The following is a 14421-nucleotide window of genomic DNA, read 5'->3' as shown; positions in this document are numbered from 1 at the left end:
GAAAAACATATTAATTATGGAGTCCTAGATTGAGGTGGATGATAGTGAGATGGATGGAGGGTGAGGCCTTTCTCTGACAGCCCAAGCCACACACCTACAAGTCTCTCCAGCCGGCGCATTTGAGGGTTCAGGATAGCCGCAAGGAAATGATCCACAGGCAGTCAGGTTTCAGGAAACATCAACTTTATTCAGGCCCTAACCATGTGTGGCTCCTAAGCTTTTAAACCTTTTAAACCTGCTCCATAAGCAGCCCTTGCATTCAAATCTGTCTTTTCTCCTGCCCTCCTGCTTCTCTCTGCATCTCTCTTGCAGAATCCTCTCTCAATCGCTTTAACACCCCTCAGGCAATTGTTTTGTTACCTCCCAGAAATGGACTGGTCTTACCATCAGATAAAATTAGCATATAGCCTTGAGGAGGGGTAACATTATGCATGATACCCCTTCAGTAACAGTATTACAAACGATGGTGCCTAAAAGGAAAATTGGTGAGAGAACAAAAAGAAAAAAAAATGTTTGCCATAGAGTTGGAGACAGGACAGGAGAGAAACTGGGGAAATGAGCACTGGTGAAGGGATGGGTGTTGGAACATTATATAACCAAAACCCCACCAACAATGTTTAACTCTGTGATAGTGATTAAATTTTAAAAAGGGGGGGGTTCTTTTTGGTTTTATTTTGGACCACACATGGTGATGCTCAGGGGTTACTTCTGGCTATGCATTCAGAAATCGCTCCCGGCTTGGGGGACCATATGGGATGCTGGGGCATCAAACTGAGGTCTGTCCTGGGTCAGCCGCATGCAAGGCAAATGCCCTACTGCTGTGCTATGGCTCCGGCCCCTAAATAATAAAAAAAGTTTAAGGGCAGGGGAGAGGTGATGGGGAGGGAGACTTCGGCTCTGCATGTGCATGCATGCACATACACCACAACCACACACACACACACACACACACACACACACACACACCTGGCTATGGTGCTCACATTCTTTAGCTGTGATGTTGTCCGGGATCACACACTTGGTTGCCTTGCTCTGAACCTCTATCACTGGACTCACCAAGGCTTTCTCTCCTTTAGTTTTGGTGCTTACACATAGGCTCACCAAGCCTGGCCATGCACTTGAACATTTCAGCTGCAATACTTTCTGTAGGGTAGCACCAATTCATATGGTGTTTACACATACCTTGTGGTGTGGCCATAACTTGTTTATACCACCAAAAACCCCAGACTACAAGGTGTCAAACAGCAGAGCTGCCAGACTCACTCAGTGCACATGGGACACCTTTAACCACATTCTTAAAAGGCAGGTGCTCTGACCTACCATGCTATCTATACTTCTGAGCCTATTTGTTCAAATTCAGTGGTAGTGTTCCCAATATCACAGGGACCTCTGTGGTAGAGGAAGGGAGAGAGAGAAAGAGCCTACCCAAATGCAGTGTTCACTACAGAAAAATCGCAAAATTTAGTGTAGATGATGTTCAACTGTGACAAGCTTATAAATTCCTCTCAAAAGAAAGGCCATGGGCCCGGAGAGATAGCACAGCGGCGTTTGCCTTGCAAGCAGCCGATCCAGGACCAAAGGTGGTTGGTTCGAATCCCGGTGTCCCATATGGTCCCCCGTGCCTGCCAGGAGCTATTTCTGAGCAGACAGCCAGGAGTAACCCCTGAGCACCGCCGGATGTGGCCCAAAAACCAAGAAAAAAAAAAAGTGTTACTTTCTACAATAGAATGTTTCATATTTTTTCTGTCTAGAAAAATATTGTATTTATGTAGGCATAAATATAATGTGTTTGGTTTGGGGTAACACCAGAATTACTCAGGGTTTACTTCTGGCTCTGAGCTCAAGGAGTCATTCCTGATGGGCTTGGTGAACCTTGTGTAGTGCCGTCACATGCAGGACAAGAACCCTGCCCTCTGTACTATCTCTCCATCTCTCCAGTCCACTTTGATCAATATTAGATTATTTCTGGAGGGCCCGGAGAGATAGCACAGCGGCGTTTGCCTTGCAAGCAGCCGATCCAGGACCAAAGGTGGTTGGTTCGAATCCCGGTGTCCCATATGGTCCCCCGTGCCTGCCAGGAGCTATTTCTGAGCAGACAGCCAGGAGTAACCCCTGAGCACCGCTGGGTGTGGTCCAAAAACCAAAAAAATAAAAATAAAAAATCATACCAAGGGTAATGTGCTTGCCTTACACATAGCTGATTGGGATTCAATCCTCAGCATCCCTCATAGTCCCTTGAGCCCACCATGAGTAATTCCTAAGTGCAGAGCTCAGGACGTATCATTGAGTGTGTCCCAAAACCAAACCAACAAAAATAGAAGTCCGACTCTTTGCCTCTTCTTCAAAGGGAGAAGATTGAGTTCCTGAAAAAAGCAAGGTGAGGTCCAGAAGAGCCCTGGGTTCCTTTGGCCAAGATTAGTGGTTCCAGATTCTGAGAAGTGGCAGATCCTCTGAGCATATTGCTGACCAAGGAGGAGGAAAGGGAGGTATCATTACCCATAACTCAATGTCCAAGCCCTTGGAGAGCAAATACAAGACTGACATCTTGCAATTTCATTTCTGAAAGAATCGGGGGCTAGAAAGATAATACAGTGGTGAGGACATTTGCTTTGTATGTGGTCAACTCAGGTTCCCTCTCCAGTGCTCCATATGGTACCCTGAGCCCCACCAGGAGTGATTCCTGAGCACAAAGCCAGGAGTAAGCCCTGAGCATCACCAGATGTGGCCACCCAGTAAAAGTAAAGACTCTTTCTAAGCGTCTCCATAAGTTCCACTGTCCCCAACACCTCCTAGCTAACTGCCACCTCCTAGCACCTACTTCCAGCCTGCTCTGCTGTTTCTCTCCCACCTCCCTGGGGCTGTCAGGAACAGAAGGCCCCTCCCTCATCCCCCCAAAGTTCCTGCCCCCATCACTAGGGTGTCCAGGACATTGTGTGACTCAGGAAACGACTCAGACGTGAAGCTTGTAGCAGGCCGAGGAGGAGGAAGAAGGGGCTGTGGGAGCAGAGGAGACTCTTGCCTTGGGAGGACCCTGTGGGTCCCTGTCTGCAGGGTGGAGAGTGTCAGGACAGGCGGCTCTGGGATGCAACCTCCTGGGCTGCCTTTGTCTCTGCTACTATTGCTGCTGCTGCTGCTGCTGTGTCTCTCCATCAGCAAGACTGGAGGTGAGGTATGGGGGGGTCCCTGTTTTCTTTAAGAAGATGTCTGGTAGAATGAAGGCAAAGTATCAAGCCAAATGGGGGATTTGGGGTGACACTGGAAGGAGGAGCTAGTACCGCCAGCAGGGAGGGAGGACTCTGCCAGTGAAGCTGCCCAGACCAAGGCCTTGGGCTTGGTGCCAGGGGTGGAAATTGTTGGGGGGATGGTCAGGATGGTGCCCACCTCCAGGGATAATCCAGTTGGCCTAGAGCCAGGAAACAAGGCGCTCTTACCATTACACTGAGGGAAAAGAAGGAAACACCAGCCACCTGCCAGGGGAGGGAAGAGAGAAGAATGGGAGATGGAGACTGAGAAGGTCAAGGGCTCAGCAAGTGCCTTTCCCGGTCCAGCCATTCACATCCACAACCACCCCCCCATAGCTTAGTGCTGGGTCCTTCCGGGAGGAAATCCCTTCTCTGTCTCAGCCATTCAAGTCCCTGGGAGTCCCCACAGCCCCCCTCCTGATCTCTGTTGTCTTGTTTCCAAGGGATGGAGCCTGAGACTGGACTTGGGAGGCTGGAATAAACAGGAAGAGGGGTGGTTACTAACTGAGGGGCCTGGGAAACAGGAACACATGAGCTCTGGAACAGGGCTATGGGGATGCCAGCCAGAGCACCCCCAGAGAAAGGTGGAAACAATTCCCCATCCCATCTCTGTCTCCATCCCAGGGCTGCAGTGTGGGAGCATCCCAGAGCCCTGTGCCAATGGTGGCACCTGCCTGAACCTCGCTCGGGGGCAAAGTATATGCCAGTGAGTTTGTGGGTTTTGTTTGGGGACAGGGAAGGATATGGGAGGGGACATCAGAAGAGGAAGGAGAGAGGGAGGAAGTAAAGAAGGGAAACAAGGAAGCCACAGAAGGAAAGAGGTCAGTTCTAAGAGCTTTCTTCCCTTCCCCAACCCAGGTGTGCTCCTGGTTTTCTGGGAGAGACGTGCCAGTTTGTTGACCCCTGCCAGGATGCCCAGCTCTGCCAGAATGGAGGCAGCTGCCAAGCCCTGCTCTCTGCCCTGCCAGTCTTGACCAGCTCTCGCTCCTCCTTGGTCCCCAGCTTCTTCTGCTCTTGCCCCTCTGGCTTCACTGGAGACAGGTGTCAAGCCACACTCAAGGACCCTTGTTACGCTTACTGTTCCCATATGGGCAGCTGCCACATCCAGGCCTCGGGCCGCCCCCAGTGCTCCTGCAAGCCAGGATGGACAGGTGAGCATCAGCCTGTGGGAAGTAAGGCAGGGGCTGTCCTGGACAAAGGAGGTAGGAAGAGAGATACAAGGAACTTCAGGCCCTTTGAAGACAAAAACCTTGGGACTGATAAAGCCAATTTGGGGGAACCGTTCACTCAGCACTGACATTCAGTGGGCGGAGGGATCATACTGGGATTAAGGCACCTTGCATGAGGCCAACCCTAGATCAATCCCCAGCACTGCATATGGTCCCTCCCCAAAGAACCACCACGAGTGATTTCTAAAGAATAGAGCAAGGACTAAATCCTGAGCACAGGCAAATGTGGCCCCAACCTCCACTACTACCCCCCCCCCAAAAAAAACCCACATTCTTTTTAAGGATCTGTATAGATCCTTAAAATGCTGAAATAGGGGGCTGGAGAGAGAGTATAGTGGATAAGGTGCTTGCCTTGCGCATAGCAGACCTGGGTTTGATCCCTGGCACTTCATATGGTCCCCTAATCCCTGCCGGGAATGATCCCTCAGAGTAGAATAAGGAGTAAGCCCTGAACACTGCCAGGTGTGACCCCCCCCAAAAAAAATAAGAGCTGAATTATTTCCAAACCAATTGCCAGAGTGGCATAGTTGGCATAGCCTATTTAGCACACCCTCTGACACTTTACCAGGCTTCCCCATGCCCCAGCTGTAAAGCTAGAGGGTCAATGCAGGACACCTCCAGTACTTTCCGTCCTGAGTGTAGCCATCATGGGAAATGGATATGAGGTGCAGGATTCCAACCCAAGAGATGAGTGAGGGCCCAACCTAGTGGAGGGTTCAGCCCTGGTACAAGAGACGGATGGAGTGTGCCATCTGAGGAAGTGGTGAGAACCAAATGGTCTTGAAGACCATTTGGAATCCAGGGAATCCCAGCAGGAAGTAGGACCTGGACCCAGCAGATAGGCCACATGAGTAATAAAGTAGCTGGAAAATAGCACCTTCACAAATGAACCAGAGCTAGATTGCTAGAATTTGATCAGCCACAGCAAGCACCTATAAAGCTTTAAAACAGCTTTTAAACATCAGCATCTCAATTGTGTAGGCATGGGGGATGCTACCATTGATGACAGAAAGAAGAGACCCTGAGTCCTGGAGCTTGCCCACAGGGTTGTTGCAATCCTCCCACCAATGATACCCAGTCTGTTTTCCAGTCTGGACAACCAATCATCCCAGAGGAAACCTTCCCAGAAATGGGCGAAACTGAAGCAAGGGGCTATGGAATGGGGCTGGGAAAAAAGGATGGAGCTATGAGCATTAGCTACCAAGAGACAGATGAGAGCCAGGCTGCCTCCCATAAGCAGGGATTTGTGCTTGAAACAGCCCCTCTGTTCTCGGTCCCAGGTGAGCAGTGCCAGATCCAGGACTTCTGCTCAGCCAACCCCTGCGTCAATGGAGGGGTGTGTCTGACCACGTACCCCCAGATCCAGTGCCACTGCCCACCTGGCTTCGAGGGCAATGCCTGTGAACACGATGTCAATGAGTGTTTTCTGGACCCGGGACCCTGCCCAAAGGGCACCTCCTGCCACAACACCTTGGGATCCTTCCAGTGCCTTTGCCCCCCTGGGCAGGATGGCCCAGCCTGCGACCTCCGCCCAGGACCCTGCCCCCCCAAGGGCTGTCTCAACGGGGGCACCTGCCAGCTGGTTATAGAGAAAGACTCCACCTTCCATCTCTGCCTCTGTCCCCCTGGTGCGTGCTCCCCAGGTCGCCCTGCAGCCCCCCTCATAGCCAGAGAGCTTGTCTCCCAGCTCCCTTCCAGGCTCATCCCACATCCCTGTCAGGTTTTACAGGCCTGGACTGTGAGGAGAATCCGGATAACTGTGTTGGGCACCAATGTCAGAATGGGGGCACTTGCCAGGATGGGCTGAATGCCTACACCTGCCTCTGCCCAGAGGCCTGGACAGGTGAGTTGTTTCAGTAATGTCTGTTGAACCCCTGGCCCAAAGGGTGAATCCCTGGCTTCCTGCTCAGAGGGTCCCCAACTCTCTTCATTGTCCCCTTCCCACACCCCTATAGGCCTGGATTGCTCTGAAGATGTGGATGAATGTGGGGCTCAGGGCTCCCCGCGCTGCAGGAATGGGGGGACCTGCCAGAACGTGGCCGGTGGCTTCCATTGTGTATGTGTGAGCGGCTGGGGAGGCCCAGGCTGTGAGGAGAACCTGGATGACTGTGCAGCGGCTACCTGCGCCCCTGGCTCCACCTGCATCGATCGTGTGGGTTCCTTCTCCTGCCTCTGCCCACCTGGACGCACAGGTGTGGGATTAGGGAGCCAGGCGTTGGGCAGTGGGCTGGGTGCAAGAGAGAAGTGGCCATAAGTAGACTGAGAGCTTCAAGTGGACTTGGGCCTCCCCCCAACCCTGCCCTACAGGCCTCCTGTGCCACATGGAGGACATGTGTCTGAGCCAGCCATGCCACGGGGAGGCCCAGTGCAGCACCAACCCCCTGACGGGCTCCACGCTCTGCTTGTGTCAGCCTGGCTATTCAGGACCCACCTGCCACCAGGACCTGGACGAGTGTCAAATAGGTGAGGACCCTGTGTCAAAGCCCCTCCAAGGTCCCAGAGAGGTAAAACAAAGGTTGTGGCATTTCAGGCACGAAGTTGCCGCCACAAATCTAGTTTAATCCCTGGCACTGTCTATGGTCCCCAGACCACCACCAGGTTTGGCTTTTGTCACACTTTTGAAGGTCTTCTGTCCAGCCCCTCCCAGACAGTTCCTACTATGAAGAGAAAAATGAGCAAATTACTTTTCAAATCAAAAAATTAATATTTAGGCCATAGCCATAATATAGCAGGTATGCATTTGCCCTGCACATGGCCAACCCAGGTTCAATCCTTAACACTCAGGTGATTCCAAGAGTAATTCCTGAGTACAGATCCAGAAATAACCTCTGAGATTGCCAAGCATGACCCTACCCCAAAAACAAACAAATAAGCAACAACAAAAACACACAAAAACTAACATCTGGCCAGAGAGATGACTCAGCAGGTTATAGGACATACTTTGCATGCTGGATGCCCAGGGTCAACCTCCAGGACCCAAATGATCCTCTGAGCACCACAAGGAGAGGCCTTCAAATAAAAGTAGATCCTAAGAATTGCCAGGCATATTCTAAAAACAAAATAAAATGAAGTGTATACACACACACACACACACACACACACACACACACACACACACACACACACACACACACTCTTGTTGTCCTGGATTGTCCAGAGGCAGCTTCACCCTCCAGGGCCCACGTAGTCCTTCCCCACCTTATGACATTGACCTTCCCTGGTTTGGTTACTGCCACCAGAAGCTCCCATGCCATCCATGGTGAAATGTCCTCCTTGCCTTCACTTGGCTTCTCCCTTCCAGCCCAGCTGGGCCCCAGTCCCTGTGAACATGGCGGCTCCTGCCTCAACACCCCCGGCTCCTTCAACTGTCTCTGTCCACCTGGCTACACGGGCTCCCGTTGCGAGGCTGATCACAACGAGTGTCTGTCCCAGCCCTGCCGCCCTGGAAGCACCTGCCTGGACCTGCTCGCCACATTCCACTGCCTCTGTCCTCCAGGTATCAGCTGGGGGCTGTTCCTCCAAAGCAAAGGCAACTGGGTCTGTTTTCCAAAAAGGTTCCCCACCTCTTCCCACCCCCACCAGATGAAAACTCAGGGAAGGGGCCCCAGCGATAGTACAGTGGGCTGGGTTTTTGTCTTGCATGCACCTAACCTGAGTTGAATCCTTGGCATCCTATGGCACCCTGAGTCCACCAGGAGTGATTCTTGAGCTCAGAGCCAGGACTAACCCCTGAGCAACACAGATGTGGCCCATTAAAAAAAAAATTAAAATTCGGGGCTGGAGAGATAGCATGGAGGTAGGATGTTTGCCTTGCATGCAGAAGGACAGTGGTTCGAATCCTGGCATCCCATATGGTCCCCTGTGCCTACCAGGGGCAATTTCTGAGTGCAGAGCCAGGAGTAACACCTGAACGTAACTGGGTCTGGCCAAAAAAAAAAAAAAAAGAAAGAAAAAAAAAAAGAAAAAAATCAAAACTCTGGAAAAAGAGCTGCTCCAAGTGGGTGTGAGACTAGGCAAGGGAACAGCTCTTGTTTCTTTTGTTTGTAGAGGCACAAATTGGTTACTACACACAGAAGGTCTTCAAGAGGGAACAGAATAACAACTGATCAACATTTCTCACTGCAGCTTTGCACATGTCAACCCAATGTTCTTCCTTATGACAGAAATTCCCCCTTAAGAATAAACTTTAGAAACCCCAAGGGCCTTTTGCACTTGAACTTGGTCCAACAGGAAAGGAATGCTGCAAGGTTCCACCCACTTCCCAACTAGTTTTAAGGGAGAAACATCTCCCCAGGGATTCACAGGATTCAAGGAGTTGAATGAAATCAGAAAAATAATAGTTTACTTTCTGCCAAGTACTGTGTATCTTACGTGCAATACCTCATCTTTACACCTACCTTGAGGCCAGGTTGCCACTATGACCACTTCACAAATGAAGAAGGCAACATATAGAGAGATTTGATAACTTGTCCAAGTCTCCCAGAGTTTCACATATGTTAATAACTTCTCTGTATCATCTTCCTGTGCCAAATGGCAACCAAGGAAAACGCTGATAAAACTATTCAAGAATTCAGGCCAAAGAGATAGTACCGGTTGGCTTGCACAAGGCCACACCAGGTTCTATCCCTGGCATCTCTCCAGCACCTCCAGGAGTATTTCCTGAGTGCAAAGTCAGAAGTGGCCCCTGAGCACAGCTAAATGTGGCCCTTAAACCAAAAAGCTTCCAATTTAGACTCCCCACAAAAGAAGCAGCAGGTTTTGACATCAAGAGACTGATTCAGCTACAGTTCAGGTGACAAATTGGAACCCAAAGAAACAGGACAAACAGTGTAGAACCATAGATCCCCCAAGCCCTTCATAGCCCCTGCCAGGATAGAATAAGAGGAATGAATTCCTCCAAATGGGTCCCCATTTATCTCAGCTCCTGGAGGATCTCCAGGCTAATCTGTTCCCTACAGAATTCAAATGACATTTTCTCCGGGTGCATAGACATGGGCACATGCACCAAAGTGCAATCAGGCCTCAAGATTCATCTCATCCAACCCACAGGACAGGAGGGAAAGGATCTAGAATCCAGGTCTCCTGGGATGAAGGGCAAATAGCCAAGGATGGCCAGACGCTCACCTTCTCCACCTTTCTATGTCTTCAGGCCTGGAAGGGCAGCTCTGTGAGCTGGAGACAGACGAGTGTGCCTCAGCACCTTGCCTAAATCAGGCCAATTGCCATGACCTACTCAACGGATTCTTGTGTGTCTGCCTGCCCGGTGAGTATAGAGTCCTCCTGACCCCATCAGCCCCACACCTCTGAACGTTCACAGTCCAGAGCTCTCAATCAACCAGGCCCCCATTTCTCTTTCAATGCTCCCCAACTCTTCTGTAACAGCCCCTAAACCTTCCCTCGCCTCCATCTATGTCATATCATCCAAGTTGCCCTTCTCTCCAGCACCTGTCAGATTCCTTTCCAAGCTCCCCCTGCATGCAAGAATCCCTGCTTGGTCTCAGCATTACTCACCGTGAACACATAAAAAACTCCCCAGGCCTTCCTCCTCCCCCCTTCAAGGGGCATACTCCTTCGAGAGACATATCTGCTGTGATAACAGTAACTGAGTAACTTGACTGAAAATTTACTCCAAGCCAACTGACTCTGTAGGGGCCACTCCATTACACTCCCCTGTTGACAGACAAGAAACTGGAGCTGGGAGAGCTGGTGGTTTGGCCACAATCACACAGCGGAGCTTCTTCTGCTCTAAGTCACCCTCCTACTATTTGCTCTTGCCTCAGGTTCAGTTCTCCTGGCAAGTAAAGGCCCAGGACTCATAGTGATGCTTCAGATAAAATGTATTTTTAGCTTTCGTATACACACCTGCTTATACCTTACATTGCAGTTACATCTTAAAACTTGAGGCATGGGGGCCAGAGCAATAGCACAGTTGCACAGTGTTTGCCTTGCATGTGGTCAACCTGGGACAGACCCTGATTTGATCCTCAGCATCCCATATGGTCTCCTGAGCCTGCCAGGAGCAATTTCTGAGTGCAGAGCCAGAAGTAACCCCTGAGTGCTGTGGATGTGACCCATAAACAAACAAACAAACAAAAAACCTTGAAGTACTATTTGATAAGCCACTCAAACTAGTGCTTTCATTATAAAGTGATACATTTATCCATAACCCAAAGCAAGCTTTTGTGTAGATCTAGAGACTCAATCCAAATCTCATGTATATAAGGCATTTGCTTTGCCATTGATCCATATCCCAGGTCAGAGACATATTCACTCTTAATTTCTTGTTTGACTCCTTCAGATAACAACTGTAAAGCTCACTCAGAAATTTGTAATAAACTCCCTAATACATACAAAGTCAAAATAAGTAAATAACAGGGGCCAGAGTGATAGTATAGTGGTAGAACATTTGCCTTGTACGCAAGCCCACCTAGGACCGACCAGGGTTCAATCTCCGGCATCCCATATGGTTCCTGAGCCTGCCAGAGGTGATTTCTGAGCAGAGCCAGGAGTAACCCCTGAGTGCTGCTGTGTGTGCTCCCCACCCCCCCAAAAAAAAGATGACCTATGCCATCTCTCCACTCCTTGCCCCAGGATTCACTGGATCTTTGTGTGAGGAGGACATCAATGAGTGTGAGAGTTCTCCCTGTGCCAATGGTGGGCAGTGCCAAAACCAGCCTGGATCCTTTCATTGCGAGTGCCTCCCAGGTAAACAGGGGTTCAAAGACAGAAGGGGCTCACTTCCATGTGCGCCCCTGACCCTCCTCTTGTGTGCAGGCTTCGAAGGTCCACGCTGTCAGACAGAGGTAGATGAATGTGTGAGCAACCCATGCCCCGCTGGAGCCAGCTGCCTTGATCTTCCTGGAACTTTCTTTTGCCTCTGCCCTTCTGGCCTCACAGGTAATCAGGAGAGGTGCTGGGAAAGGCATGGGGGCATTTTACATTTAGGGTGGGGGAGAGGGAATTGGAGGTTGTTCAATGAGTGGGGAGTAAGAATAGAATGAAGGGGCCGGGCGGTGGCGCTAAAGGTAAGGTGCCTGCCTTGCCTGCGCTAGCCTTGGACGGACCGCGGTTCGATCCCCCGGTGTCCCATATGGTCCCCCAAGCCAGGAGCAACTTCTGACCACATAGCCAGGAGTAACCCCTGAGTGTTACCGGGTGTGGTCCAAAAACCAAAAAAAAAAAGAAAAAAAAAAAAAAAGAATAGAATGAAAATGAATCCCTTAAAGCTTGATAATTCTAGGGGCTGAAACAGCAGGTAGGCCTCTTGCCTTAAAGGCAGACAACCCAGGTTCAATTGTGGGTATCACATATGGTCTCCCAAGCCCACCAGGAGTAATTCTTGAGTGCAGATCCAAAAGTAAAACTTGAGCACCATCATAGGTGACCCAACCCCCAAAAAAACAACAACAACAACCATCCATAATTCTGCAAACATGGGGAGGAGAGTGGGTGTATCTGTAGGGTTCACAGTGACTAGGTAAGAGTTTAAAGGAAAGCTATCAGCCTTTCGGCAGGAACCGCTGTCTTCTATGTTTTTCCTAGTAAATCGCAGTCATGAGAAAGGGAAAGAGGAGGAGCACGCCTGCTATGTTTTCTAGACCTTTTAGAAAAGATGAAATTGTTCCTTTGGCCACATACATGCAGATTTACAAGAAAGGTGATGCTGTAGATACTGTTCAAAAGGAATGCCCTACAAATGTTACCATGGAAAAACTGGAAGAGTCTACAATGTTACCCAGCATGCTTTTGGCACTGTTGCCAAGAGAATTAATATTTACATTGAGCACATTAAGCACTGTAAAAGTGGAGACAGCTTCCTGAGGCAGGTGAAGTGAAGAAAATGATCAGAAAAAGAAGAAAGCCAAAGAGAAAGGGACTTGGGTTTAGTTGAAGTGCGAGCCTGCTTCACCCAAAGAAGCAAACTTTGTGGGAACCAATGGAAGGAGCCTGAGCTTCTGGAATCCATTCCTTATAAATTCCTGGCATGAGAGGCACACTTTTTTTTTTTTTTTTTTACTTTTTTGGGGGCCACACCCTGTGACATTCAGGGGTTACTCCTGGCTATGTGCTCAGAAATCACTCCTGGCTCAGGGGACCATATGGGAAGCTGGGGATCAAACCACAGTCCGTCCTAGATCAGTGGTCTGCAAGGCAAATGCCCTACTTCTGTGCTATTGCTCCAGCCCTGAGAGGCACTTTAAAAAAAATAAAATAAAATAAAAGATCCCTGAAATATTAACAAAAAAAAAAAAAGGAGGAAACCATCAGCATTTTGTTGTTGTTGCCGTTGTTTTGGGACCATACCTGGTGATGCTTAGAGGTAAGTCCACTCCTGGTGGACTCAGTATAGAATGCAGGGATTGAATCTGGATCAGCAGCATGCATGACAACTGCCCTCTCCACTGTACAATCTCTTCAACCCCTGTGATCATTTTTTTTTTTTTTTTGGTTTTTGGGCCACACCCGGCAGTGCTCAGGGGTTACTCCTGGCTGTCTGCTCCTGGCAGGCACGGGGGACCATATGGGACACCGGGATTCGAACCAACCACCTTTGGTCCTGGATCGGCTGCTTGCAAGGCAAACACTGCTGTGCTATCTCTCCGGGCCCCCTTGTGATCATTTCTTAATGCCTGCCCTGCCCTGCCAGCCAATTTGAAAGACTCCTAGCTTTGAAGCCAAGGCAGAGATAAAAATAATCTCTTGGCCTAGAGAGGTGCTCTGAAAGATGCTCTAACAGGGATCTTCAAACTTTTTAAACAGGGGGCCAGTTCACTGTCCCTCAGACCATTGGAGGGTCTGACTATAGTAAAAACAAAACTTATGAACGAATTCCTATACACACTGCATATATCTTATTTTGCAATGAAGAAACAAAACAGATACAAATACAATATGTGGCCCGCGGGCCATAGTTTGAGGACCACTGCTAGGAGAACCAACAAACAAACAAACAAAATAAGGTGAAATAGTCTTGGAGTCAGAGTGATAGTGCAGTGGGCAAGGCATTTGCCTTGCACACAGGCAACCCCATTCAATTCCCAGCACCCAGATGATCCCCAAGTACTACTAGGAGTAATTCCTGAGCCAAGAATTACTGAGCATCACCAGGTGTGGCCTAAAATAACAACAAAGAGATGAAGCAATTTCTTGGAGATTATGGCTGAGCTATATCTTGAAGAAAGTGTAGCAGTTTGTTAAAAAAAAAAAAAATATATATATATATATACATACATACATATACATTTGGGCCAGAGAGATAGCATGGAGGTATTCTGCCTTGCATGCAGAAGAACGGTGGTTCAAATTCCAGCATCCCATATGGTCCCCTGAGCCTGCCAGGAGTGATTTCTGAGCACAGAGCCAGGAATAACCCCCTAAGCACTGCTGGATATGACCCAAAAACAAAAACAAATAAACAAATATATATGTATATATATGTATATATTATGTTGAGGAGGCACACCTAGCTGTTCTTTGGGTTTACTTCCAGCTTTGTGCTCAGGGATCACTTCTGGCAGACTCAAGGGATCATCTGAGGGCTGGAAATTAAACCCTGCATATGCAAGGCAAATACCTTAATTACTGTACTCTCTCTCTCTCTCTCTCTCTCTCTCTCTCTCTCTCTCTCTCTCTCACACACACACACACACAAACACACACACACACACACACACATACCCTCAAGCTGCTTAAAATAAAATGTTAGGGGGCAGAGAGATAGTACAGAGGTCAAGATGCGTATCTTGCATACACTGATTCTATTTTGATTCTCAGCACCAAGTAGCCACTCCAGTAGCCCTGGGTGTGACTTCAAGGTCCATGAGCACTACTGGATGGTCCTAGTAGTCCTTAAGACTGCAGGGACCAACCAGAAAGCACCACATCCTCAAGCTCTTGTATTGAATTGCCAACAAGTTAGCCAAGATCACTTGGGCTGACTCTCAGGCATC

General features: G+C 49.3%; 1 protein-coding gene across 1 annotated transcript in view; it reads left to right on the top strand.

The window, feature by feature from the left end:
* The first annotated feature begins 2973 nt into the window (after positions 1-2973).
* Positions 2974-14421, top strand: part of NOTCH4 (notch receptor 4) — a 29557-nt gene continuing 18109 nt past the window's right edge. The window contains exons 1-11 of the mRNA XM_049764680.1: positions 2974-3164; positions 3867-3948; positions 4101-4393; positions 5752-6099; positions 6192-6314; positions 6427-6663; positions 6779-6934; positions 7773-7967; positions 9621-9734; positions 11063-11176; positions 11246-11368. Coding sequence (XP_049620637.1) covers positions 3083-3164; positions 3867-3948; positions 4101-4393; positions 5752-6099; positions 6192-6314; positions 6427-6663; positions 6779-6934; positions 7773-7967; positions 9621-9734; positions 11063-11176; positions 11246-11368 — 1867 coding nt within the window. The 5' untranslated portion in view covers positions 2974-3082. The remainder of the gene's footprint in view (positions 3165-3866; positions 3949-4100; positions 4394-5751; positions 6100-6191; positions 6315-6426; positions 6664-6778; positions 6935-7772; positions 7968-9620; positions 9735-11062; positions 11177-11245; positions 11369-14421) is intronic.

This window comes from Suncus etruscus, chromosome 18 (assembly GCF_024139225.1).
Source record: "Suncus etruscus isolate mSunEtr1 chromosome 18, mSunEtr1.pri.cur, whole genome shotgun sequence".
In the NCBI taxonomy this organism is placed as follows: domain Eukaryota; kingdom Metazoa; phylum Chordata; class Mammalia; order Eulipotyphla; family Soricidae; genus Suncus; species Suncus etruscus.
This window is presented reverse-complemented; position numbering and strand designations above follow the sequence as displayed.